Source organism: Carassius carassius, chromosome 6, assembly GCF_963082965.1.
Source record: "Carassius carassius chromosome 6, fCarCar2.1, whole genome shotgun sequence".
Classification (NCBI taxonomy): domain Eukaryota; kingdom Metazoa; phylum Chordata; class Actinopteri; order Cypriniformes; family Cyprinidae; genus Carassius; species Carassius carassius.
Window position 1 is genome coordinate 34,703,697 of NC_081760.1, and position 26,709 is coordinate 34,730,405.

The following is a 26,709-nucleotide window of genomic DNA, read 5'->3' on the forward strand; positions in this document are numbered from 1 at the left end:
CAAAAAGGCTCTTAATAAAAAAGCTCTGAAGACATCTCGATTATTGAACGGGTTTAAAGTAAATTATATGTTATTTTTGTATTTTTTTTTCTTATTTCCTCTGTATTGCCCCACATGTTCCATGCTCTGATTCATTTGTTTGTTTTGTGTTGAATTAGATTTCTTCATTAAAAAAGGTATAAAAAGCACACTAGACACGAGCGTCTTCCATTTTACTTTTGACATTCTGTGTATATTTTATGTTTCTTGTTTCTTAAAATAAAATAAACGAAAGCTGAAATAAAATTAATAAAAAGAATGTGAAATATATCTTTAAAAATAATACAAAAATAAAAATGACAAAACACAATTACTAAAAACTTGAAGTCCAGTGGAAATGGAAACATAAAAATATAAACTAATTCAAAATACGAATAAAAACTATAAAAGATACCAAACACTGAGTTGAGGCTATTATTTAGTTTAATTCATGAGTTTTTAGCTGGAAATATAATTAAACTTACAAATAAAAATAATAAATGAAGAGTTCAATTGCAAAAGCCTAAGCACCATCTGAAATTTTCTTCTTAAATGATCATTTTTATCAGGCTCCTATGTTTAGGTTCAGTAAATTTACTTTAATGCCAATGTATGTATAGGCTAGATCTTTTCTATGCCATTAAAGTGAAATAAATGAACTTAAATATAGGAACCTGATAAAAACAAATGCTCATTTTAGATGAAGATTTCAGACTCACTTCAAATATAAATAAATTCACAAATAAAATACACTTCAGTCACTTCCATTATTCATCATCAGTTTCATATCAGAAAAAGTGGCAGCAACTTCTGTTTTACTACCATCACTAATTTACCAGCAGATTTATTGTTTATCGTTTATTTCATGTATTGTTGTTGTTTTTACTGTTATTGAAACTCGAAGTCATACTTTTTATGTTTTTCAATTGTTGTTTATTTATTTAGACCCCACGCACACACACTCAATGAATGTTGTTTTGCAGAATCGAATAGTGGGTTTTGTGTGAGTGTAACGGGAATAGGAATTTTAATATTGACCCTTGAGGTACAACAAAAGACAAAGGTGTATAGGCTCAATTTATTATATAGCAAAACACATACTATATAGATATATACACACACTAGGAAGAGAGATTAATAACGTCTACATACGTGTTCCATGATCACACTAGAGATCACAGATGATTAAGTACAAATAAGCAAATTAAGCAAGTAGCACTACTGCTATAAAACCAGTGGTAAAAACATGGCGCCCTCTAGGGGGAAGTGAAGTCCCAAGGTCACAGTTCTCAACGCTGGTAGACACACCCTAAATAATTCTACACTCGTGTACAAATCACATCACACACGCATAATCACTTTCATGAAAACAAGGGTTAAATAACCATAATGTGACAAAAATACAAAGCATCTCACAGCAAACTGCTACCACGTAAAACGCTGTTTACCCGATAAATACCTATTTCACCATATTCACTGTTCAGGAAAGTATAGCGAGCAGCCAGACCTTATAACCTAACCATTGTCTGCCTAATAAAACCCCCCGTTTCTCCCGTTTCCGTTCCCCATTATCAGCTGTACCTGTGCATGATCGTCTCACACACACATGTGCACGACCCCGCCCCCCAGACAGTTTATTTGTTTTTATACAGTCTATGGTGTAGCCCCGCTACATGAGCTCCAGTCCGTGATCCAGTGACCGGAGAAAATCCAGTCCATGTTTTACCGCAGATGTCTCTGTTGTGTGACGCAGAGCTGAGCTCCATTGAGAAGCACATGAGTGTGTTTGAAAGTGTTGATAAACTGATCAAAAGAGACTCGATGAAGAAGTATGAATCTGCGGTCTCTGCGCTGTCTCTCCTCCAGACTCGGAGGAGCTCTGAACGTGTTTGACAGGAGCATGAAGCGCAAGCAGAAGCAGTGGGCTTCATCTTTATTAGACAGCGACAAATACGATTACCTCCGAGACGAGGTGAGCTGCTTCACTGTGTGATGCCTTTGTTTTAGGAGAAATGAAGCTGTGTCTATGAACTTCTGCTCTCCTTGTGTTTGCAGGTGGGGAGCAGAGTGGCAGACAGAGTTTATGATGTCTCAAGGTCACTGGCCACATATTAAATGCTTTTTAAACATCCTGTCACTAGCTCTTAAATAAATAGTTCGGCCAATATATATATATATAACTTTGACTTTCTGAATAATGTCTCCAGTTTGTTTTCACAAGAATAAATACAGTCATGTGGGTTTTGAATAACAAGATGGTGAGTAAATAATAACAAAATTGTAATATTTGGTCCCCTGAATGTCATTACAGGACTTTCCCTCTGGCTCTGGATGTAGGATGTGGGAAGAGTCACATCGCTGAACATTTGAGTAAGGTACATCCGCTTGTACTATTACAGTGAACATCACTGGTAAAAGAAAAACCTATGTTTGTGTTGTTGTGATTCATAATGAGATATTTTGATCAATGTTCACATAACTTTATTTCATATAATGAAAGCGAAAGGAGATTAGGGCTCTCAAGCCTTTCTGTGTTATATATATATATATACATATATATATTTTATTAATTTTTTTCATATTCAAACAAGAGAAGCTTGACAGCATGTACTTTGATTGTATGACACAGGGCAGTGTGGACGTTCTTTACAACATCTCTTTTGGTGTTCTACAGAAGGAAGTAAATGATTCCTTTAAGTTTTGTGTTTTCATTCTGTGGTGACACTGATCCTTTCTATTCTCAGGACATTGTTGAGCATCTCTTTTTAACAGACGTTTCAGACTCTTCCCTGGTAAGAGACTTAACATGCCTTTATTTTATTAATGCACAATTGCAACATAAACCTTAAAAATTTATAAATAGCTTTAGTTATGACTGTTCAAACATTTTCTATGCCTTAAATTGATCAAAAGTGACAGTAAAGACATTTATAATGTTACAAAGAAAAATTCCATTTCAAATAAATGCTGTTCTTTTAAACTTGCATATGGTTTCCACAAAAATACTAAGCAGCACAACCGTTTTCAAAATTAATAATAATACTTAGAAATGTTTCTTGAGCAGCAAATCAGCATATTAGAATGATTTCTGAAGGACCGTGTGACACTGACGACTGGAGTTATGATGCTTTGCATCACAGGAATAAATTACATTTTAAAATGTATTCAAACATTATTTTAAATTGTAATAAAATTTCACAGTATTTTTGCTGTTTTCGATCAGACAAATGCAGCCTCAGTGAGCATAAGAGAATTGAAATTCAGATTATCAACACGCGTTTTCTTGAAACGTCTTTCTCTTCCTTGTTCTTTAGAGAAATAGGAGGAAATGTGAGATTCCTAGTCACTGTGTTTTGGCAGATGAGGAGTTCCTGCCATTTAAAGAGAACACGTTTGACCTAGTGCTCAGCAGCCTGAGGTACCGTACAACCCCAGTGCATGATGGGAAATTCCAAGAATGAACTGTCATTTATAAAGCCTTATTTGTCGTCTCAGTTTGCACTGGATCAATGATCTTCCTGGAGCTTTGAGACAGGTATGAGGATCTAACCAAGTGTGCAGTCCTCTCACACATAATAAATAACACAAGATATCCCGTTGTTGTGGTTCAGATCCACCAGGTGTTGAAGCCGGACGGCGTGTTCATCGGAGCAGTGGTCGGCGGTGAGACGCTGTACGAGCTGCGATGTTCTCTGCAGTTAGCCGAGCTGGAGAGGGAGGGCGGCTTTGCGCCCCATATATCACCCTACACAGCCGTCACTGACCTGGGCAACCTGCTGGGCCAGGCCGGCTTCAGCATGCTCACTGTGGTATAAAGATTACATTTATTTTAAAGTTTGGTTACACTGATTCAGCTACATAAACTAAAGATCTACTCTGGTTGAATTGTGTGTGATTACACTGAGGCCCGTTACTGTGTTGTAATTCAGGACACTGATGAAGTTCAGGTCAATTATCCTGGTATGCTGGAGGTCGTGAGGGATTTACAAGGTAAAGATTTGGGGTTTTGTTGTGAAATGGAAGGAGAATGCAGTAACCGTTTGTTCATGTTCTTCAGGTATGGGTGAAAGCAACTGTGCATGGAACAGGAAGCCACTTCTACACAGAGACACTATTCTAGCGGCAGCTGCCATTTATAAAGGTCAGACCGCAAACTGGGATCTACCTGGAGGAACAGTGTTATAACCATTTAAATTTCCCGTTTTTATTTCATTGTATGTTTACAATTTCTACAATAATAATTTTAGGTTGAACAGTGGTTCTTAACCATGGAGCCGCAATATGGCATAGAAGTATTTAAAATAAGACCAAACAGGGCTTAAAATAAGCTTAAACATCTAATAATCAAGATATAAGCTGAGATCATATTTCTTCATTTGTTTCTTTAACAACTGACATTTTCAATTCACGCGTCATTAAAGCAACGGGAACTGATAACATTAAGTCATTTACATTTTTATATACATATAAATTTTTTTATTTACATTCAAGTAATTTTTTATATTGAATTTATATGTTTATATAATTTTATCGATCTTCAAAACACTTTATCATTTTGAAATAGCTATTTCTAAGTAAAAAATATGGAAAAAATTATGGAACGGAATTATTTTCATTGTTTTATTAGATTTCTACTCCTAGTTAGTAGATGAACATTTTGAAAATGAGCAGTTTTGTTATTATAGCAAAAGAATCCAGATATCTTGACATCAAAAAGCTTAAGAACCACTGATATAGGAACATGTTGTATTTATCTGAATGTGATAGATGATACTAGAAACTGTGTAATTCTATTGTCATTTCTTCTAGAGATGTATGGCAATGAAGACGGCTCAGTTCCAGCCACATTTCAGATCCTTTACATGATTGGCTGGAAGCCTCATGAGTCTCAGGTCTGTTGCATTTTCATTGGTCAGCATGGAACGAACCACAGGCAATCACATTTCTCCAAAAATGGAATTGTAGTGAGATTCTGACTTTGCAATCTTGTGATGAATTTACAGGCGAAACCAGCAAAAAGGGGGTCGGCGAATATCTCGTTTGCTGATCTGTCAAGTTTAAACAAACTTCAGAAAACCAACGAAAAATCCTAGGACAGGAAGACGTTTTATCTTTCAAACCAACTCTGGATCTGCTTTACTTACATGAATGTGATTACACAGAAAGGTTGCATCAACAAGCTGTATTTTTGCAAAAGCTTCTTTGACAAATGTACTCCAACATAAATAAACAATGATTTTAATACGGTGCTAAACAATTCATGTTACTCTCTAAAACTGAGTTACCAAGTCATGTTACTCACAAATTATTACATCCAGTTCCAGAAATAAAAAAAGCAAATGTATAAATCTTACTCTCAGTCAGTACTCTTTTAGAGGAAACAAGTGCTCTAATGTTCAAGAAGATCTTAATGGCTACTATAGCAGTACATCCCTTTCCTCCAAACATCATGAGATGTTCACGACAAACTCCTCTGTACAGATCAAGTGTAAATTATATTTACATATACATTTTGCATATATATATATATATGGCTTTCTAGTGTTCGATAGTTATCAGTGGACATATCACAGCCTGTTCTATTTAAACTTCATCAAGGGTGTTGAGTAAGACATTAGTTTTGAACCAGGAGCATTAGTCGTTTTGCTGGAAGACATAAGCTCACATTTCATATGCTATTTTGTGAGCTTTGACATCATAGTGGTTATATAAAAATAATAATAATCTGCTCAACATTAGCCTGAGTATCATAGATATTAGTACAGATTTGCTGTAATTCATTTAATCCGGAGTAGATATGGACTGGAGCCAGTAACAGGTTGCCGTTTTCATCATCTAAATCCAGACTAAAGTAGTGGAGATTGATTATACTGTCCGCATCAACTACAACATGAGCATGATTTAGAGTCGATCACTAACCCAAGCAGCAGCTACAGGACGTCCTGTCTGTCCACAGAAACAGGCTTCATGGTCCTCGATGTAAACACAAGACGTCATCTGTTGTCAGGTTATGTTTGTAGCATTTAAAGCTCAATTAATGCCCACAAGGCACAAACAAATCTTTGGATCCTTTTTTTCCCCATACATCTTTTCCATTTCAAGTCACCCTACCTTTCCTGCTCGATTTTCAAATTTCCTAAATGAGTGCACACGTGTCTGCATGAACCCAGATCATATTTCACCTCAAAAATAAAAAAGCCTAATTTAGATTTTTTCTTTCCATTATGATATTATTTTCATGACAATAATAATGATATTATATTTAAAATGTAAAGTATTCATACACCATGGCAGTATTGTTGTACTGTTATTTCAATGTATGCTACTTTTAAAAAAAAATCTGAATTTTTAACTTTAACACAGAATTAAAAATAAAAATCTATATTACTATGGGAATCACACTTGTAAAAAAAAAAAAAACCTTAAGTAAAACCTCAAAGTGTATAATATAATGAGAATGTCATATGAAAAATATGCTTGTCATGAAAACAATATCACAATGCAACGTTCTCAGGCTTGATTATCTTTATGCTGAATACAATTTCTTATTTTTTTTCTTTTGGCTGTACTTTCACTGTCTGTGAGTCAGTTTGTATTTATCTAAATGAGTGTTTTAATTGTAGTGTGTGTGTGTGTGTGTGTGTGTGTGTGTGTCAGCCCGTCCCGTGACTGCTGTAGTCAAACACTCCCTTCTTAAAGAAAGGAGAGATGCTGCACACAGCGTGTTTTGAGAGGTGTAGTCCAAACTCGTCTGTTCTCAGAGGAGAAGAGGGCGAGGATGACATCATCACATGGAAGAAGTTCCGCAGGTATTGCTGGGAAAACACAATGGCATCATCAACATCTCCGATCAGTAAAACCCCTGTAGTTTTCATGAGGTTCTCACTCAAAAACATATCTTATTACCTCCAACTGATTCCGGCGTTCTGCAACCATTCGCTCATCTCTGTTTCCAAAAATCTTTTTGGGAGGGAAGTCCAACACCGCGAGCTAAAACAAGATTCAAGATTATCTAAACTATCTAATGCACCACAGTTGGGTGAATCGCACAAAAACTGGGTCTGTGTCATATTTCACTACAAAATCAAGAGGGGGGAAATTTTGATGGTCCAGAAAATATCATTATTTTTGGATGAAATATATTAATATGTAATAAAGATGGATTAAAAAAAACCATGAAAAATTCACAGGATCCATGCATGAACTTGATCTGATTGAATTATTATTTATTTATTTATTTTATTTATGCATGTATCAAAGCAGCTTATTCATGCACTAATATCAATTGCATATAAATAAATGGTCCTAAATTATATTTTGGGTTGAAATTATACATAAATTACAAATATTTCAATAATTACTTCAATAAATTTGATCTGGAATAAATTTACATTTATGCATTTTTCCAATGCAACTTAGGATGCACTCTGATACATTTAATTAATCTGTGCATTCTCTAGGAATCAAACGCCATAACCTTGGTGTTACTAGTGTCATGCTCTACCAGTTGCATCATATTTGTTTCTAAGTATACAGATGGGTCATACCTCTGGATATTTCAGCTTCAGAGATTTGTGCATCTCCCGAAAACGACTGTATCTTCTGAATACGGTCCACGTTTCATCTAAAACAGTGATCTGAACACAGACACAAAACCCCAAGACGGATTTTACAGGAGCTTGCCAGATGATCAATTCAATCATTCTTACAGATAATGCAGTGATTGTGGTTCTGTGAATGCAGACAAACCTTGACTTCGAACTCGAAGTGTTCATCTTTTCCCTGCCCACAAAGGACATAACGGGGAATACTGATCCTGACTGGATCTTTAAGACTCTCCGGACTCGGATCCAGAGGAACTGACACCAGCCGCTGTGGAAAGACACGCACTGATGGTCAGAAAACATCCTCAATTAAAGTGCTAATGAAATAAAATAACCTAAACATACAGGAGAGTACCTCGTATTTCAGTTTGCGTTGATCAATGTGTTTTTTATCATTGTCCTGAGAGATTAAAACACAATTCATTAGGTTCATAAAACCTCAATAACTAGTAGCTGATTTCAGGGAGCAAGCACTTGTTTGTCATTTCCCATCAGTGTGGTAGCCAAAAAAAAACTGTTTCATTGCAGGAACATGTGAAATGCATCTTTGGGCAGGCTGCATGCTCCCAAAGCAGAAAACCACAGAGGAAAGACCCAATCTACTGATACCAGAGATTGTGAGCAGAATGCAAATTAAGGCTGGATCATGCAAATCACAGTCCACTCAGCTGGTGCTGATTGGCTGAGGCCTGTGCTTACCTCATCCGTCAATCTAACAGAGCTACCCTCACTATCCTGCTCCTCCTCCTGCAGAGCCAAAAACAATTCTGTGGGTTTTAACAGGTTTCTTGTGCATGACTAGGGTAACATTAAACACCATTTTTCTCCTCTTTTGCAAGCCCACACCAATTCTGTGCTTGCACACAAATCTCACAGAAGATAACTGGGCTAATTTGATTTTGCTTTTGGCTAAAATCAGCACAGAAAATGCAAAAAAAATGTTGATTCTTGTTCGGGTCTGCTTTTTTAAGTTTCACGAATGTTACTAATAGTTTGCATTCAAACCAAATAGAGAAGCCAATGTACATCAGCAAGTATATGTTTATAATAGAATAATGATAGCAAGAACATGACGTTTTGGTCTACAATTTAAAGAAAACATTAAAACAACATATTTTCACTTGTGTATGGTAAAGTATTTTTGAGTGAGACAAAATATTCTGTAGAAAATAATACAGTTTTATTAGTCATAACAGTTTTTTTAAATATTTTTATCTGGTTGTGTCTTCTCAGTTACACTGGGAAAAATTATATAAAAATTATATGTTCTGAAGAAAACAGTTCAGGTAAAAAGATGATGTGCCACTGTTATTTCAATATGTTTTATATAGTATTGAAAATTGTTTTTGCATTTCCAGGTCTCAGGTCTAAATTTCAGTCATTTTATTTGCTTTTGTAAATTTCTATTTTTTTAGGGGCTTTATTTTTATTTCAGTTTTAGTTTCAGTGATTTTAGGAATTCAACTTTTGTCAAATAGACATATAGACAGCATCTCTAATTTGTATAAAATTTTAAAAGGTTTTTAATTTTTTGATTTTAGCATGATTTCAATGAATGAATACGACACTTAAAAGTTTTAATTAACAATAAAAACACTTATTTGCAAAGTTAAAAGGCAAAACTTTAAGTATATTTGTTTTAATGGCAAAGAAGATTTCTGGATATATGCAAGTAAACGAGGGTTTGATTTCATGTTGTCTTTAAAGTGCCAGGCTCTGGGTGTTGTAGTTTAGAGAGTGAGTGTGTTAGCTAGGTTTATACCTGCAGTGAGTCTGAAGACAGTGACAGTGTGTTGTTATTCTCTCTGTTCCTCAGGTTCAGTTTCTGCAGCCTCCGCTGCACCTCTTCTTCAATATATGTGTTAATCCTGAGAGGGAAATGGCCACAAATTAAATTACTTTCTGACAAAATCACAACTAAGCAGTAAGTTTTTCCTACACACTGCTTGTTTGAGACCGTTAAGCAGCAATAAAGGCAGCTGTGGTGTGTGTACCTCTCGTCTCCTATAGACAGCACAGGGAGGGTCTGTATGGGGCTGACGGGCGACTGGTTCACATTGTTTTTTTCATCCCCGCTCACACTGAGACTCCGCACACTTCCTTCACTCTCACTGATCCTCTGCTTCAGCTGTGCGATCTCTCGCTCCATCCTGAGAAACACCCAGAACAAAATGATAAAGCAAAGACACAGCATACTGTGTATTTTTACATAATATACAGCTGTCTTTTTTTGTCCAACTACACACCTGTCCTGGTCCAGGTCTTGTGTTCCTGTAAGCCTGGAAGTGCTCTGTCCTAGAGCGGACTGTGACCTCTTTCGGGGCCCTTCGGCGTCCGGCTCCAGACTGAGGCTCCTGCGGTAAGCGGAGTGTCTCCTCTCCAAGCGTGCGACCGCCTGCTCCAGAGCCTCACGCTGCTGTCTCTCCTTCCACTGCAGGATCTCCTTCTCCTTCCTGCGGACCTTCTCCTCCTGACGGGCCACGTTTGCTGTGAACTCGTACGACTGCTGGAGCTGCTGCAGCTGCTCTGCACTCGCACTGTACTGAGACAAACGCTCCTCCTTCTCCTCCAGCTCCTTCTCTACCTACAGAGAAAAACAGAGAAACGATAAACATGGATAACCACGAGATAAAAAAAAAACATGTGCGAGATGCTATTATCAATACAAGTATGCAGCTTATTCAGGCCAAGTGTCGCCCATTTAGACAGGAAGAGATCAGAGTTCTACCTGATACAGAGTCTCATCCAGCTCTTTGTCCATAGCTTCTGGACTTCCGTCCAAACCAGGAGACCCTGTTCCTCCTCTAACTCTCCCCAGTAGCTCAATGGCTCTTTGCCGCTCCTCTGAGACAGCAGGGAGATGTTTCTCACAGAGAGACTGTAGCTGTCTCTCTTTAAACTGCAGCCTGTGTTCGGCCTGCTGGATCAGAACCTCCTCCTGACCCAGAAAGGACAAGTCCTGAACGCCACGCTCCATCATATCACAGACCTGCGAGGATGAGAAAAGTGAATCACCAGAGTCTTGATTCAAATTTGATTTGATTTTCATTCTCGGTTATTATTCAGTTATAATGTCCATTTTGCACACATTTGAAAGAAATTCTCTCTTTGCTAATGCTTTAAATTATTTAGATTTTCTTATTCATTAATTCAAAATGGTAATTTGTCTTATGGAACTATTCATAAAAAATTAGAGTCATTTGTTTCAGTCAGACTAAATTAGTCCTGATGAATGTTAAAGATTCACTAAAAAGAACCATTTAACAAAAAATGCTTGTGATTTTTTAACCTACACAGGCCTTGTTGCATTATTGTTGGATAAACTAAAAAAAAAAAATTCTCAAAAGATTCAGTTGTTTGTGAATCGAAATACACAGGTCCTGTTGCATGTTACAGATTCACTAAAAAGAATCATGTCAAAAGATTCAGTTGTTTGTGAATCGAACTACACAAGTCCTGTTGCATGTTACAGATTCACTAAAAAGAATCATCTCAAAAGATTCAGTGGTTTGTGAATCGAACTACACAGGTCCTGTTGCATGTTACAGATTCACTAAAAAGAATCATGTCAAAAGATTCAGTTGTTTGTGAATCGAACTACACAAGTCCTGTTGCATGTTACAGATTCACTAAAAAGAATCATCTCAAAAGATCCAGTTGTTTGTGAATCGAACTACACTGGTCCTGTTGCATGTTACAGATTCACTAAAAAGAATCATCTCAAAAGATTCAGTTGTTTGTGAATCGAACTACACTGGTCCTGTTGCATGTTACAGATTCACTAAAAAGAATCATCTCAAAAGATTCAGTTGTTTGTGAATCAAACTACACAGGTCCTGTTGCATGTTACAGATTCACTAAAAAGAATCATCTCAAAAGATTCAGTGGTTTGTGAATAAAACTACACTGGTCCTGTTGCATGTTGCAGATTCACTAAAAAGAATCATCTCAAAAGATTCAGTGGTTTGTGAATCAAACTACACTGGTCCTGTTGCATGTTACAGATTCACTAAAAAGAATCATCTCAAAAGATTCAGTAGTTTGTGAATCAAACTACACTGGTCCTGTTTTAAGTTACAGATTCACTAAAAAGAATAATCTCAAAAGATTCAGTGGTTTGTGAATCAAACTACACTGGTCCTGTTTTATGTTACAGATTCACTAAAAAGAATCATCTCAAAAGATTCAGTGGTTTGTGAATCAAACTACACTGGTCCTGTTGCATGTTACAGATTCACTAAAAAGAATCATCTCAAAAGATTCAGTGGTTTGTGAATCAAACTACACTGGTCCTGTTGCATGTTGCAGATTCACTAAAAAGAATCATCTCAAAAGATTCAGTGGTTTGTGAATCAAACTACACTGGTCCTGTTGTATGTTACAGATTCACTAAAAAGAATAATCTCAAAAGATTCAGTGGTTTGTGAATCAAACTACACTGGTCCTGTTGCATGTTACAGATTCACTAAAAAGAATCATCTCAAAAGATTCAGTGGTTTGTGAATCAAACTACACTTGTCTTGTTGCATGTTACAGATTCACTAAAAAGAATCATCTCAAAAGATTCAGTGGTTTGTGAATCAAACTACACTGGTCCTGTTGCATGTTACAGATTCACTAAAAAGAATCATCTCAAAAGATTCAGTGGTTTGTGAATCAAACTACACTGGTCCTGTTGCATGTTGCAGATTCACTAAAAAGAATCATCTCAAAAGATTCAGTGGTTTGTGAATCAAACTACACTGGTCCTGTTGCATGTTACAGATTCACTAAAAAGAATCATCTCAAAAGATTCAGTGGTTTGTGAATCAAACTACACTGGTCCTGTTGCATGTTGCAGATTCACTAAAAAGAATCATCTCAAAAGATTCAGTGGTTTGTGAATCAAACTACACTGGTCCTGTTGCATGTTACAGATTCACTAAAAAGAATAATCTCAAAAGATTCAGTGGTTTGTGAATCAAACTACACTGGTCCTGTTGCATGTTACAGATTCACTAAAAAGAATCATCTCAAAAGATTCAGTGGTTTGTGAATCAAACTACACTGGTCTTGTTGCATGTTACAGATTCACTAAAAAGAATCATCTCAAAAGATTCAGTGGTTTGTGAATCAAACTACACTGGTCCTGTTTTATGTTACAGATTCACTAAAAAGAATCATCTCAAAAGATTCAGTGGTTTGTGAATCAAACTACACTGGTCCTGTTGCATGTTACAGATTCACTAAAAAGAATCATCTCAAAAGATTCAGTGGTTTGTGAATCATACTACACTGGTCCTGTTTTATGTTACAGATTCACTAAAAAGAATCATCTCAAAAGATTCAGTTGTTTGTGAATCAAACTACACTCATCTTGTTTTATGTTACAGATTCACTAAAAGAATCATATCAAAAGATTCAGTTGTTTGTGAATCAAACTACACAGGTCCTGTTTTATGTTACAGATTCACTTAAAAGAATCATCTCAAAAGATTCAGTGGTTTGTGAATCAAACTACACTGGTCCTGTTGCATGTTACAGATTCACTAAAAAGAATCATCTCAAAAGATTCAGTGGTTTGTGAATCAAACTACACTGGTCCTGTTGCATGTTACAGATTCACTAAAAAGAATCATCTCAAAAGATTCAGTTGTTTGTGAATCAAACTACACTGGTCCTGTTGCATGTTACAGATTCACTAAAAAGAATCATCTCAAAAGATTCAGTGGTTTGTGAATCAAACTACACTGGTCCTGTTTTATGTTACAGATTCACTAAAAAGAATCATATCAAAAGATTCAGTGGTTTGTGAATCAAACTACACTGGTCCTGTTGAATGTTACAGATTCACAAAAAAAAGAACCTGTTTAAGAGAGTTATTTGTTGGTGAACTGGCCTACACAGGTAGCACTGCATGTTTTGAGTCACTAAAAAGAATCATCTCAAAAGATTGTGACTTCAAACTTAAATTTAAATATAAATGTAAAAATGAACACAATGGTATTTACTTAAGTGTCGTGAATGTGCCACACTCTTATCACAATCAGTAAAAAAAATGTAAACATAAACAATGAAAACCTCCCCACATCAGTTTTCCTCTTGTTTGAGTGTGCTTTTGAAATAAGGACACCTGTACCTGTCTCTGTTTGTCCTTGTGCGTGTGCAGCAGCAGCCCGAGAGACGTGCGCTCATTGGCCACCTCCCGCTCCAGCCGGTCCTTCTGCTGGATCAGTGACTCCTCTAGCAAACTCAGCTCCTCCACCTGCATCAGTTTGAAATGCTCATACCGTGCCTGCACGCTCCTCCGGGCCTCCTCCCCGCCCTCCTCCTCTCCATCGATCCGCGCCTCCTTGGCTCTGAGCAGCTCCTCCCTGAGCTCGGTGAGCATCCGTCTCTCTTCCTCCAGTCGCCGTGCCTCATCTGGTGCGAGCAGGGCGGCCGCCTCCTCACTGCGCTCCCTCAGCTGCTCCTCCAGACGCCCAACCAGACTCAGCTGCTCCTTCTCTCGCTCCTCCAAACGCCTGGAAGTTATTGTTGTGAAATATTGTTACATAACTGATCTTGGTTTGAATATATTTTAAAATGACATTTCTTTCTGTGGTCAAAGCTGAATTTTCAGCGTCACATGATCCTTCAGAAATCATTCTAATATGCTGATTTAAAGCTCAAGAAACATTTCTTATTATTATCAGTGTTCATATTTTTGTAGAATCTATTTTTTGACGATTTTTGTAATGAATAGAATTTTCAAAAAGAACAGCATTAATCCGAAAGATGTTTTTTTAATAATGTCAGTCTTTACTGTCATTTTCACTAAATAAAGTAAACCCTTGCTGTATACATTCATTTTGACATGACAAAAGTACACACTCGATAAAGCTACATATATGAATATATCTAAAATATATTTAGTAATTATAATATCTTTATAATATATAAATACAATATTACTTGTAATTGTATAATTATAACTTTAAACAAAATAATTGAAAGTATAGCTTTATTATAATTATTATATTTAATATAATTAATATTTTTTTAATTTTATATCTAAAAATAATAATAATAATTATTATACTAATATAATCAATATTATATAATAATGCATAAAACTATTTTTTTAATATAAATTTTTGTTGTTAATTTAAATTATGTATCATAATATAATAATTACTTATAATTATTTAAATTAAATACTTTATGCTAATAATAATATTATTTTTATTTGTTTTATTATTGTAGTTTAAAAAAATTAAATAACATTTAAATTGCTTTCACACCAATATATATTACTGAGACTCAACATATTTTCTAAGTCAGGTGTTAACAATACTTGTAAGTCATTGACTTTTTCACCTGTGCTCCAGCTGGAGTTTGATGGCCTGCTCCACGCGCTCTCGTTTGAGCCGCTCCAGTTCACGAAGGAGCTCGGTTTGTTCTGCTCGATCTCGTTGGGCCTGAGTCTTTTCATCCTCCTCCAGATCCTCCTCCTGCACCTCCTCCTTCAGCTTCTGCTTCAGGTGCAGTCTCCTCTGTTCCTGCTGTTCCTGTTCCTTCTGCTCTCGGTGTCTCTCCTCCTGAACACAACATACATTAGCATATAAAAAAAGTCTTTGAAAGGCAAAGATGGTTTATAAGAAAATATCTTCTATTTAAACTCAGATTACTCTATTTAAAATATTGCCTCTTTTTGGAGACAAAAACTAACCCTAGTAAAAACTATTGAGTTGTGCAGCCATGTGGAGAAAAGCATGTCATGATTTTATCAGCAGAACATTTCCAAACACTGATAACCATAGAACGTCCTGCTTCCTGATCAGCAGTCTGACCTGAAATCTCTCTTTCTCAGCGATCAAGTCTCGGAGGCGGCCCTCGATGTCCTGACTGCGTCTGTGCAGGCTCTCCTCCTGTCTGCGGATGCGCAGCTGCACCTCCTCAGACTCCTTCCTCTGAGACTCCACCTCCTGCTGCATGCGCTCAAGCTCCGCCTTCTCACACTTCTGCTTCTCCTCCATCTCCTTTATCAGCCGCCTGGACCAGCAACAAAACAAAGGAAAGGAATTGTGATTAGGCCACAAATGCATCAATCTGAAATGGATTTATATAAATGAATATATATTATTAGATGATTATTACATGATAGAGATTATAAATACAATTATTTTACAAATAACTTATTATATTACACTAAAATTATTAGTAGATTTATTACAGAACTGCTTTATGTAAATCACATGTTTCTCTGAAATATTTTGCCTCTTGATAAGTCACATGATAGACCTTTTATTTTCCAGTTTTTCCAGTTCTTCTCTTTGCTGCCTTTCAAACTCCAGTCTGGAACATATAAGACAATTAGTTTCCACCCTTAAAACACACACACACACACACACACACACACACACACAAACACACACACACACACACACACACACACACACACACAAACACACACACACACAAACCACTGCAAACTCACACCAGCACATGGGATGAGGGTCTGCATTTTTATGAGCATTGAGCCGTCACATTGCATGCGCTGCAACTATAAGCACGTGCTTAAATAAAAGAGATGAAAACACACATTCGACTAAAGTGTTAGGATGATGATGAAGTGCTTCTCACAAGCATGATGAACAAGAAATGGAGAGACTGAACCCACAGATACTGACATTAATATGTACAATCGTGGCCAAAAGTTTTGAGAATTACATAAATATTGGAAATTGGAAAAGTTGCTGCTTAAGTTTTTATAATAGCAATTTGCATATACTCCAGAATGTTATGAAGAGTGATCAGATGAATTGCATAGTCCTTCTTTGCCATGAAAATTAACTTAATCCCAAAAAACCTTTCCACTGCATTTCATTGCTGTCATTAAAGGACCTGCTGAGATCATTTCAGTAATCGTCTTGTTAACTCAGGTGAGAATGTTGACGAGCACAAGGCTGGAGATCATTATGTCAGGCTGATTGGGTTAGAATGGCAGACTTGACATGTTAAAAGGAGGGTGATGCTTGAAATCATTGTTCTTCCATTGTTAACCATGGTGACCTGCGAAGAAACACGTGCAGCTATCATTGCGTTGCATTAAAATGGCTTCACAGGCAAGGATACTGTGGCTACTAAGATTGCACCTAAATCAACAATTTATAGGATCATCAAGAACTTCAAGGAAAGAGGTTCAATTCTTGTAAAGAAGGCTTCAGGGCGTCCAAGAAAGTCCAGCAAGCGCCAGGATCGTCTCCTAAAGAGGATTCAGCTGCGGGATCGGAGTGCCACCAGTGCAGAGCTTGCTCAGGAATGGCAGCAGGCAGGTGTGAGCGCATCTGCACGCACAGTGAGGCCAAGACTTTTGGAAGATGGCCTGGTGTCAAGAAGGGCAGCAAAGAAGCCACTTCTCTCCAAAAAAAAACATCAGGGACAGATTGATCTTCTGCAGAAAGTATAGTGAATGGACTGCTGAGGACTGGGGCAAAGTCATATTCTCAGATGAAGCCCCTTTCCGATTGTTTGGGGCATCTGGAAAAAGGCTTGTCCGGAGAAGAAAAGGTGAGCGCTACCATCAGTCTTGTGTCATGCCAACAGTAAAGCATCCTGACACCATTCATGTGTGGGGTTGCTTCTCATCCAAGGGAGTGGGCTCACTCACAATTCTGCCCAAAAACACAGCCATGAATAAAGAATGGTACCAAAACACCCTCCAACAGCAACTTCTTCCAACAATCCAACAACAGTTTGGTGAAGAACAATGCATTTTCCAGCACGATGGAGCACCGTGCCATAAGGCAAAAGTGATAACTAAGTGGCTCGGGAACCAGAATGTTGAAATTTTGGGTCCATGGCCTGGAAACTCCCCAGATCTTAATCCCATTGAGAACTTGTGGTCAATCCTCAAGAGGCGGGTGGACAAACAAAAACCCACTAATTCTGACAAACTCCAAGAAGTGATTATGAAAGAATGGGTTGCTATCAGTCAGGATTTGGCCCAGAAGTTGATTGAGAGCATGCCCAGTCGAATTGCAGAGGTCCTGAAAAAGAAGGGCCAACACTGCAAATACTGACTCTTTGCATAAATGTCATGTAATTGTCGATAAAAGCCTTTGAAAAGTATGAAGTGCTTGTAATTATATTTCAGTACATCACAGAAACAACTGAAACAAAGATCTAAAAGCAGTTTAGCAGCAAACTTTTTGAAAACTAATATTTCTGTAATTCTCAAAACTTTTGGCCACGACTGTATATAAAAACACAACAAGTTAACATGAAAACACTAGCTGTGCTTCGGTTCTACCTGAGAAAGATGGGACCTTTTTCAGTGAAGAGACTGCCATAAAGAAGTTGAGAAAGAGGAAACGTTACCAAATACTGCTGCACAGGTCCAGACTGTTAGTCTGAATTAATTTTATTTAAGGATAATGAAAAAAAAGACAGAATTTGTGTTTGAACAACTCTTTAAAATAAAATAATTTAATAAAAAGCTCAAATCAAATGAAAGTTGAATGTTTGGTGTTCATTCATGATATGTAGTTGTAGTGTGGTAAGTCATCGCCCAGGATCATGATCAGTCAGTTTCCACATGCGTGATCACAGATCCAAATCTCAAGATAAAATCATCATAAAACTCTTTTTTTACTTTGCATTCTTCTATTAATGTGACCATGCAAAAAGTCAACATGCATTTTGTAGTTTATTAGGGATGCATCGATTTTTGGTGAACAGGTGTTTTTTTTACTAGAGCAACCTTGTCCAACATAAAAGTATATATGCTCAGATTTAGGCATTGAAATATTACAATGTTCAGCAAAAATGACAAAAATCTGTTCAGTGCTCTTGAGAACTGTAACAGAAAAAAAAAAATTGAATCACTGATGATCTGGCAAGCGGGGATGAATCAGAGTTTTCGATCAGCTGTTTTAAGCACTGGGCATCAGCAGTACCAGCAATGGTGCCGGAGGGCATGAAGAGAGAGAAGGATGGAGAGAGGAGGGAAGAGAAGGCTTCTGGGAAGGAAGAGAGGGAGAAGGGCTGAGGAAGAGGAAGATATCGCTCTGGCACACGTATACACACACACATGGTGGCTTACCCAGGGTTATACAGCATGACTGTGGAGAGGTTTTCACAGGATTTGGACAGATCAGACATGGATAAGCTCAGACTGGTGAGGAGGCCGCTCTGGAGAACAGGAAGAGCAGATATATGAACAAATGCATGTGTGTGTGTGTGAGAGATGCTGAAGTTTTGTGTGTGAATTCCTCTCACCTTTCTCTTTTCCCGAAGTTTAGCCGCCTCTTTAGGATGATTGAATCTGAACATATTGGTTCTGCCGAGGAGCATGACAGCACCTGAGCAACACAAATGCACAAATAAATCTACTGTCTGTTTAATAAATGAAAAACATCAGCTTTGCATAAAATTGCATAGCTTATTTAATAAAAAATGCAATTCTTTGTAGAAAGGTATATGTGTGACCTTGGTTGAGCTGACAGGGCTCAGTGATCTGAACGCCATTGACTGAACACTGAGCGTCATTTAGAGGAATAAGAGTCACCGTGCCATTCTGATTCTCTATCAGACAGTGCTCACTTTCCAGACCCAAACCATGAAGAACTGCAAAGAGAGGGAGAGAAAATATCTTTATGACTGACAGTACTGGCAAAATCTGAGTTGGGGTTAGGCAAAGATGTGAATTTAAATTCAACTCCAGTTGCAAATCTAAATTGAACTAAAAATGGTAATCCAAATCCGAATTAAGAAACAAACAGGATAGAGCATCTTGGACGTCCTGAGCAATTTTTCATTTTTGGGTTAAATATCCATTTAAGGGCAGAATTTAAATGAAAAAAAAAAATGCATTTAACTGAAGCTCTATTTTTTATAAAAAATTGTAATGCATTTAAAACATAAACCAATGAATGCATCATCATACACAGGATGTTGCACTGATATTTGAATTGTAATTACAGGGAGAGCATTTAATTTAAAATTGCAATTCATACAGATACCTGTTTGGTAAGAAAACAATTACATGATTAATTAATTCTGATTATTTCTATCATTTTTTTCCTCATCTGATCTGACATATTTATCTAAACTACGGTTAAAATAGTTAACACTAACATTAAAATAAATAATTTTGTTAAACAGCACCAACTGAATATCCACATTTTCCAAAAAAATAAAATGAAATCATATCACATTATACAGATTTAATTAATTTAGATAATTCTAGAAAGCATATGGTGCATAAATTAAGACGGATTTTCATCGTGGCATTTCAAATGCTTCTTATTAATATCATGTTTGAGTGCTGTGACTGAATCCAATAATATCTAAACAGATGAGAGAGAGTTCTGTCAATGAAGACTGGTGAACTCACTGATGTCCTGTTCAGTAGTGGCATCGTCACGGCCAACGTATGTCCTTCCCTCCTGAAAACACACATAGACACTGTAAACTCTTATGAAATAAACAACATAATATAGAAAACTCATTCATTCGGTTGTAGTGGCATCTTCATCTTCACCACCCGAACCGTAATGATGAACACTGCCTGATGTTCACTACCTTTAAGTGATAGAGAATGATGCCCGTGCTGAGCAGATCATCATCAATCCCGATGAGATGAGGCAGCTCCGAGTCCAGGATCACTCCGATTCCCTCCTTCCTCAGAGCCAGAGTCTCCTCCTGCTCAACACACACACACACACACACACACACACTCTCTAACTCAGAGAACGAGGTGATAAAAGTGAGATGCTTGACTGACAGATGGTGGCAGACCTTCAGGATGTTCTGCGTTTCGTTCCATTTGTTCGTCCATTCCTTGGTCAGCTCCAACACCTGCGACAGAAAAACAAGCACACGACTGTGTGTGTTATCTCATGTCCTGCCATAACCAACATTTGAATTCATCAGTGGAATTTCGCACAGCATTTATTAGTAAAAAGCAAACAAATCCCTGCTGTTCAGAACATTATGGGCTTCAGTGTGTGAAAATTAATCTCTTTAGAAACTGCTTATTCAGTGCGACTGCATCAGCTGGGAGGAGAGTGTACAAGAGCTGTTGTTATGTGATTATGAAAGAGTTTCATGTTACCCTGGCTTCATTTTGTTGCAGTTCCTCCTCCATACTTAATGCTGTGGGGGAATCGAGCAGCGCTATCTGAAAACGACACAAAATATATCAACCAAGTCAAGTCACTTTAATTTATAAAACACTTTATACGATACAGATTGCTTCAAAGCAGCTTCACAGTAATAAACAGGAAAACAACAGAATCAATGAAGCAAACTTCTTCAAATATGAGAAAAAAAACACAATAGTGTTTATTCAGTAGTTTAATTCAAATAGTAGCTTAATTCGATAACTGTGTAAAGTTCATCAATTATGAAACAAGTTTAAAATTCAGCTAGAAACAGATTGACAGAAGACAATAGTGTCCTTAAGTTCAATATTGATTCTTTTCAGTTTAATCGATTATTAAACGAATCTGATTCAACATAGCCGCTCCACAGCTCTAATAGCAAGTGAAAGGGTCTATTAAAACTGATACTTGGATAAGAAAAGAAGTTGCATCGTTAAGGCTAAATAGCTTTAATCTTTTAGGGTAAATACCAAGTCAAATTCACGTTCAGACCTGATTTCCCTGCACGAGTAGTGCTTTCAGCCGAGCGATCTCCGCCCGCAGTTCTCGTATAAGTCTAACGTTGGAATCCTCATTAATCGTGGGTTTGTTGATGATGTTTTTGGCACGATTAGCATAGCGCAGCGTGCTCAGCGTCTCGCCGTAGTTGACGTCCGCAGGCGATATAGCTGGACAAAAATATTTGAGATCTCGCATGCATGACATTCTTGCAAAAAAAACTGATTTAATAACTCTAATGGTGTCACCATCAAGAAAACAAGTGGTGTGACATTCAAGTAAAAAGTAATAAATGATGTTCCTTCCTTCAAGCCATTGTCTGTACTAATTACATAAGTGTTACTCACTAGCAATCATGATGGTCTTTGAGTTTCCTCCCAGACTGTCCTTCAGGAGCCACGTGAGCACAGAGTCTCTGTAAGGAACAAACACCTGCTTCTTCTTCAAATGACTGTTCCCTCCTTCCAGTGACAGATCAGCTACAGAGACAGAAGGAGACATCAGAATAACGATTAAAAGAGACAGAATTTGACCCATCCGTACCCAAAAGTTAAATGAAAGAAGACAATCAGAAGTGTGTCAGGGCAGGACAGCGCCTCTCACCTAAGGCGGAGATGACATTTCCCAGAGTGACCAGTGATTTGTTGATATTGCCGCCCTCTTTGAGCCGGACACCCGTGGCTCCTGTGGCATCGGCCCTCTCACTTCCTGCCAGGTCCACCAGGTGAATCTTGCTGAGCGTCTCACTCGGCATCTCAGCGTCAAACTTAGCCTGAGAAGAAGGGAATAGAAACAAAATGCATGATCCTATCCTTTTAACCTTATTTCCTAGTAAAAATATTGTGCATCTTTGCTGGCATCATGGATTTTACAGACGGTTCAAATCCACTTTCTATGGCAACAACACTAGTGTAGATCCTGTACCTGTGTGAAGTTGATGGTGAAGATGGCGTGTGAGCGGCTGCTAGTGTCGTTCATGCCGGTGCTGGCAGTCGTGCGGTTGATGTTTCCCGCCTCCATCAGCTCCTCCACATCATTATAGTTCTGCACGAGGTGCTTCGACAGGTCTGAGATCAATCAGGACGCGTTAAAGTGTTTTATAACAACTTGCAATATTTACACCATTTTTTGATTTAATGTTTAAATATTAACATGTTCACTCAATATTTAAGCAATGTTTACCTAATATTGCAATATTTACTGAATGAGTAAATATTGCAAGATTAAGTAAATAAGTAAATATTAATAAATATTGCAATATTTACTTGAACTTAATATAATAATATTTACTCACTGTTTACTTACTATAACAATATTTACTCAATATATAATATCGCAATGATTACTTAGTATTGTAATATTTACTGAGTATTTAAATAATATTGCAAAATTTACCAATACTTAATATAACAATATTTACTCAATATTTACTGAATATGTCATTAATATTGCAATATTTACTTTAATTATTACTTGTAAAAGATTAAAGCAAAATTCACTTAATTAAACAATACCAGAAAGCTACATGCCACTGTTTTGATCAATTTATTAATATTTATATGAATGTTTTTGTTTTGTTTTTTTAATAAGATGAGTGCCATCCATAACATCTTTGTTTGGCTGTGACACTGAAATCAGTTTGAGAATCGTAACATTTCACTAGTATAGTTTTGGTTAAGGTCTGAAGTCATGCTCTTACCTTCTACATAGGGTCCCTCTTTAGGATGCTCTCTGACTCTGAGGTTATACGTCTCTGCCATCTTTCTCCTTAACAAGTCCCGTACCCGTTCATTGTAAATCTCCAAATAGCTGCCAGCATAATCAAAACATGACAGTTTTTCATTTTTTTTCTGTGTATCTCTACTGCAACAGACCTTTACTTTGATAAATATGAATTCTGTGCTACTAGCAGCACCGCAAATAACTGCAATCTGATGCAAGCAATAAATGTGTGAGTTTGTGATGGGGACTGCTTGAAACTTTTATGCAACTCTGTTTGCTGCCCCAATGGAGCACACTTCACCATTTGACTATCATACTTTAGCTATCGAATACTGCAGGATGTTCACATTTGACTTCTGAACTCAACTCACCTGACCTCTGTACGGAAAGAGGCTTCATCTCTCCGAGTCATTCCTGAAATTCGGCTGAATAATCCTTCACAGATCCGTGGGATCAGCCCGACGTCACCCTGCGGCACAACGAGTCATGATTCACAGCCTGTATTCAGCTCAATAGGCTGATAAATAAAAAAAGACTTGGATTAATGAAAAGGCTTACAGGGATGCCCATCATGGTGTGTGACTTCCCTGATCCAGTCTGGCCGTAAGCAAAGATGCAGGCATTATATCCTTCAAATGCTGCCTTTAACACATCAGTGCCCAGGTCCTTGAACACCTAAAATCACACACACATCATGCCTGTGATATTACAGTAGTTATAGATGCACCAGTGCAAAGCTGATAACTGAAAGTTAATCATAAAGTCAAGATGTGAGCTCAACTGTACTGTTAATGATGGCTGGGCATTTACATTACAAACCCTTCAAGATCTGGGAAACCAGCCTTGATTTTAGCTATTATTTTAGTGTTTGCTATATGTGACCCTGAAGCACAAAACCAGTCTCAAGTCACTGGGGTATATTTGTAGCAATAACCAAAAAAACATAGTATGGGTCAAAATGATATTTTTTTCCTTTATGCCAAATATAATTGGTATATTAAGTAGAGATCATGCTCCATGAAGACATTTTGTAAATTTCCTACTGTAAATATATCAAAACTTAATTTTTGATTAGTAATATGCATTGCTAAGAATTCATTTAGACAACTTCAAAGGCGATTTTCTCAGTATTTTATTTTTTGTCGTATCTCGGCCAAATATTCTCCGATCCTAATAAACCATATATCAACGGAAAGCATATTTATTTAGCCTTCAGATGATGTGTACATCTCAATTTGGAAAAATTTACACTAATAATGGTTTTGTGGTGCAGGGTCACGTATAACACAACACTCAAGGTTATTATTACCTGTCATCGTTGAGTAACAAACCATTCTGAACACATGCACTAAGAGGATTAGCTCCTAATGAGATCTGATTACTTTATTATACGTAAACGGAGCTGGGGTTTTCAAATAAAATAAACCCTTCCACAAACATGCTCCAGTTATTATCAAATGTTCATAATCTGTTTGAATGATATTGCATTGTGAATAGCATGAAGATGTATGATATGTATTTTGGCTATTAAGTCATGTAATTAAACTAGTTCTGAGATCTTGCAAGAAAGATTTACTTTACATTTATGCATTAAGTAGTTCCTTTTCCAAAGCGACTTACATTGCATTACATTTTCTCTGATTCAAATCTTAACAGAAAAAAATGTTGTTAGAATTGATCTGTGAATCAGTTTTTACTATTATTATGTATAGTTAATTTGGTGCACATATATTTTTTTCATTTAGTAAAATAAGTGTGGAAAACATACTTTGATTTAACTAGATTTGACCTCATTATTGTTTGCTTACACAGCTAATTAACAAATTAATGCATGCAAATGTATAAAAGTTCTACAATCAGCATTTGGCAATCTGTGCTGCTGTTAATATTTCCACTGACCTTCTCCTGAGACACAAAGCTACCGTTCTTACAGTCCGAAGAGTCGTAAGAGAAATCATATGTGAAAGTCTTCGTTCTCTCTCTTACAGAGTCTCCAGTCACGCCGTCTGGAATCTGATGTAGAAACAGCACAAAACAATTATAGTTTTATCTGTGAAAATCTATCGTTTAGAGACTTTCATTGCAACGTACTTTTAAGTTGGTGATGGTGGTTTTGTTGCCTTCCATTTCGATGATGCATTTGGCAGACAGATCTTTCTCCCTGTGCCAAAAATCAATAATACATTAATAAAATATGTATTTATGGATTTTATTTATTATTCACACACACTGTAAATCCATCGCCCACAAGCGTTTACTCTCAAGGGAGACGATTTAATTTAGACCAATCAACAGATCAAACTAGTTGTCTATTTTCGACCTGATGCTTTTATTAAGGTGGGAAGCAGATTAAATCTTTCAGCATGTCTGGGTTCAGGAAATGTTTCAGAAAGAATGAGACGTATACAATAAGTCCCCAGAGACATACAGAAGTTACACAAGCGTTATGCTATATTAATTTAAGCGTTATGCTTATAATCCACACAGGTTTGTGTGCATGCAGTCCCACAAATCCTCTTCCTTATTTTAAAGCATGTTTATAATTCTTATTGCACTCATGGATGATTTCAGGATGATATTCATATTACTGTAAAACATTCATTAAATCCATTATATGCTGCAAATTAAAGAACAAATTACAAACATTATAATTATTTGATTCACATAACAGTAATTTTAAAAGCATTATGAATCATAATTTATTGTTATTGTTTTTATTATTAGTGCTATTGTGATAATAACAAAAATATTATTATTATTATTATTATTATAAATGACAAATATTATTATAAGTCTTTGGTCTGGGACAGTCTCAATACAAAGGGGACTGAAAATGGAGGAAAATAATAAAAGATTCAAGAGATCTTGGGCATTTTGCATCCGACTGACTCTCGATCTGATTGTTTACAGCAGAGTCCAGCGTCTGCTCTGGGAGCGCAGGTTCGTATCTGACCTGCGACAACTTTCCAAAGGGAAAAAAACTCCCTCAATAATAATTAACAGATTATTTATACATTAATACGTGTTAATAATGAGAAATACAGCTCACTATTTAAATTTTACGTGTATTTAATGTCTGTTGTCACGCCTTTCACTCCGCAGCTGTTGTGACTTTATTAACGCCGGTGTTTGGGTGTTTGGGTGTTTGTTTAGTCGGTGATTTAACGCACTCACCGTCTGTTCATGGGCCGGACCCGCACTGCCACCCGAACCGATGCCATGACACATCCCTAAAGAGGGTCAGAACCACACACACACACACACACTTCAGCGGTCAGTTCTCATGGGTGACTGACACAACTCCGGCTCCGGCTGATGCGACTGTATCCCCGAAAACAGCTCTGTGTGTCCGTGAGAGGAGCTGGTGACGCTCGTCTAGTGTTCACTCAACAGTCAGCATGTAAGGAGATGTATTAGTCCGGGACGCTGATGTTCAGTTCGTATTATTTTCCCGGAGTGATTCACAGCGTCCTGCTCTTTGCTGGCAGCAGGGCGGCGCACTGAACACATGGCGGACGCGACTCCGCCTCCTGTCGGTCTGGAGTAATCATGGATCGTGCCGGGAACAACATCACGTGATATTAGATTAGATTAGATTTTACTTTATTGTCATTATGCAGAGTACAAGTACAGAGCTAATGGAATGCATTTAGCATCTAACCAGAAGTGCAAGAATATAGTGTTTTATATACATATAAGTGCAGTGTAAGTGAAGCTATGATTTACAGAATTAACAGTGG

General features: G+C 37.1%; 2 protein-coding genes across 6 annotated transcripts; one reads left to right on the forward strand and one right to left on the reverse strand.

The window, feature by feature from the left end:
- The first annotated feature begins 1,849 nt into the window (after positions 1–1,849).
- Positions 1,850–5,111, forward strand: LOC132141706 (arginine-hydroxylase NDUFAF5, mitochondrial-like). Its single transcript, XM_059551370.1, has 11 exons — positions 1,850–1,990; positions 2,074–2,114; positions 2,330–2,393; positions 2,763–2,810; positions 3,333–3,436; positions 3,514–3,553; positions 3,630–3,827; positions 3,948–4,008; positions 4,076–4,159; positions 4,828–4,910; positions 5,022–5,111. The coding sequence occupies exons 1-11, from the start codon at positions 1,850–1,852 to the stop codon at positions 5,109–5,111; spliced, it is 954 nt and encodes a 317-aa protein (XP_059407353.1).
- On the reverse strand, positions 5,112–26,469 carry LOC132142725 (kinesin-like protein KIF16B). Of its 5 annotated transcripts, XM_059552817.1 has the most exons (32): positions 26,144–26,469; positions 25,061–25,130; positions 24,869–24,982; positions 23,528–23,644; positions 23,341–23,438; positions 22,947–23,056; positions 22,172–22,314; positions 21,851–22,019; positions 21,595–21,726; positions 21,242–21,417; positions 20,701–20,766; positions 20,385–20,444; positions 20,169–20,288; positions 19,981–20,032; positions 19,074–19,211; positions 18,864–18,946; positions 18,688–18,776; positions 17,896–17,928; positions 15,885–15,938; positions 15,434–15,635; positions 14,961–15,181; positions 13,741–14,125; positions 10,351–10,611; positions 9,869–10,206; positions 9,617–9,772; positions 9,385–9,490; positions 8,322–8,369; positions 7,978–8,022; positions 7,768–7,890; positions 7,566–7,655; positions 6,925–7,008; positions 5,112–6,833 (listed from the first exon to the last, which is right to left on the reverse strand). In XM_059552817.1, the coding sequence occupies exons 1-32, from the start codon at positions 26,188–26,190 to the stop codon at positions 6,672–6,674; spliced, it is 4,092 nt and encodes a 1,363-aa protein (XP_059408800.1). In that variant the 5' UTR covers positions 26,191–26,469; the 3' UTR covers positions 5,112–6,671. The 5 variants fall into 5 exon arrangements, with proteins under 5 accessions (XP_059408800.1, XP_059408797.1, XP_059408798.1 ...); XM_059552814.1 differs by having other exon boundaries at positions 9,617–10,206; XM_059552815.1 differs by lacking the exon at positions 17,896–17,928 and having other exon boundaries at positions 9,617–10,206.
- Positions 26,470–26,709: the final 240 nt, after the last annotated feature.

Excerpts from the sequence above, each read along its gene's own strand:
- LOC132141706 (XM_059551370.1), top strand. The coding sequence starts at position 1,850 with ATGAATCTGCGGTCTCTGCGCTGTCTCTCCTCCAGACTCGGAGGAGCT. Across the intron at positions 1,991-2,073 it reads ACGATTACCTCCGAGACGAG|GTGGGGAGCAGAGTGGCAGA; the intron begins GTGAGCTGCTTC and ends TTGTGTTTGCAG. Across the intron at positions 4,009-4,075 it reads GGTCGTGAGGGATTTACAAG|GTATGGGTGAAAGCAACTGT; the intron begins GTAAAGATTTGG and ends CATGTTCTTCAG.
- LOC132142725 (XM_059552814.1), bottom strand. The coding sequence starts at position 26,190 with ATGGCATCGGTTCGGGTGGCAGTGCGGGTCCGGCCCATGAACAGACG. Across the intron at positions 25,131-26,143 it reads GTCCGGCCCATGAACAGACG|GGAGAAAGATCTGTCTGCCA; the intron begins GTGAGTGCGTTA and ends TTTTTGGCACAG. Across the intron at positions 15,182-15,433 it reads CTGAGAAAGAGAGATTTCAG|GAGGAGAGACACCGAGAGCA; the intron begins GTCAGACTGCTG and ends TGTTGTGTTCAG.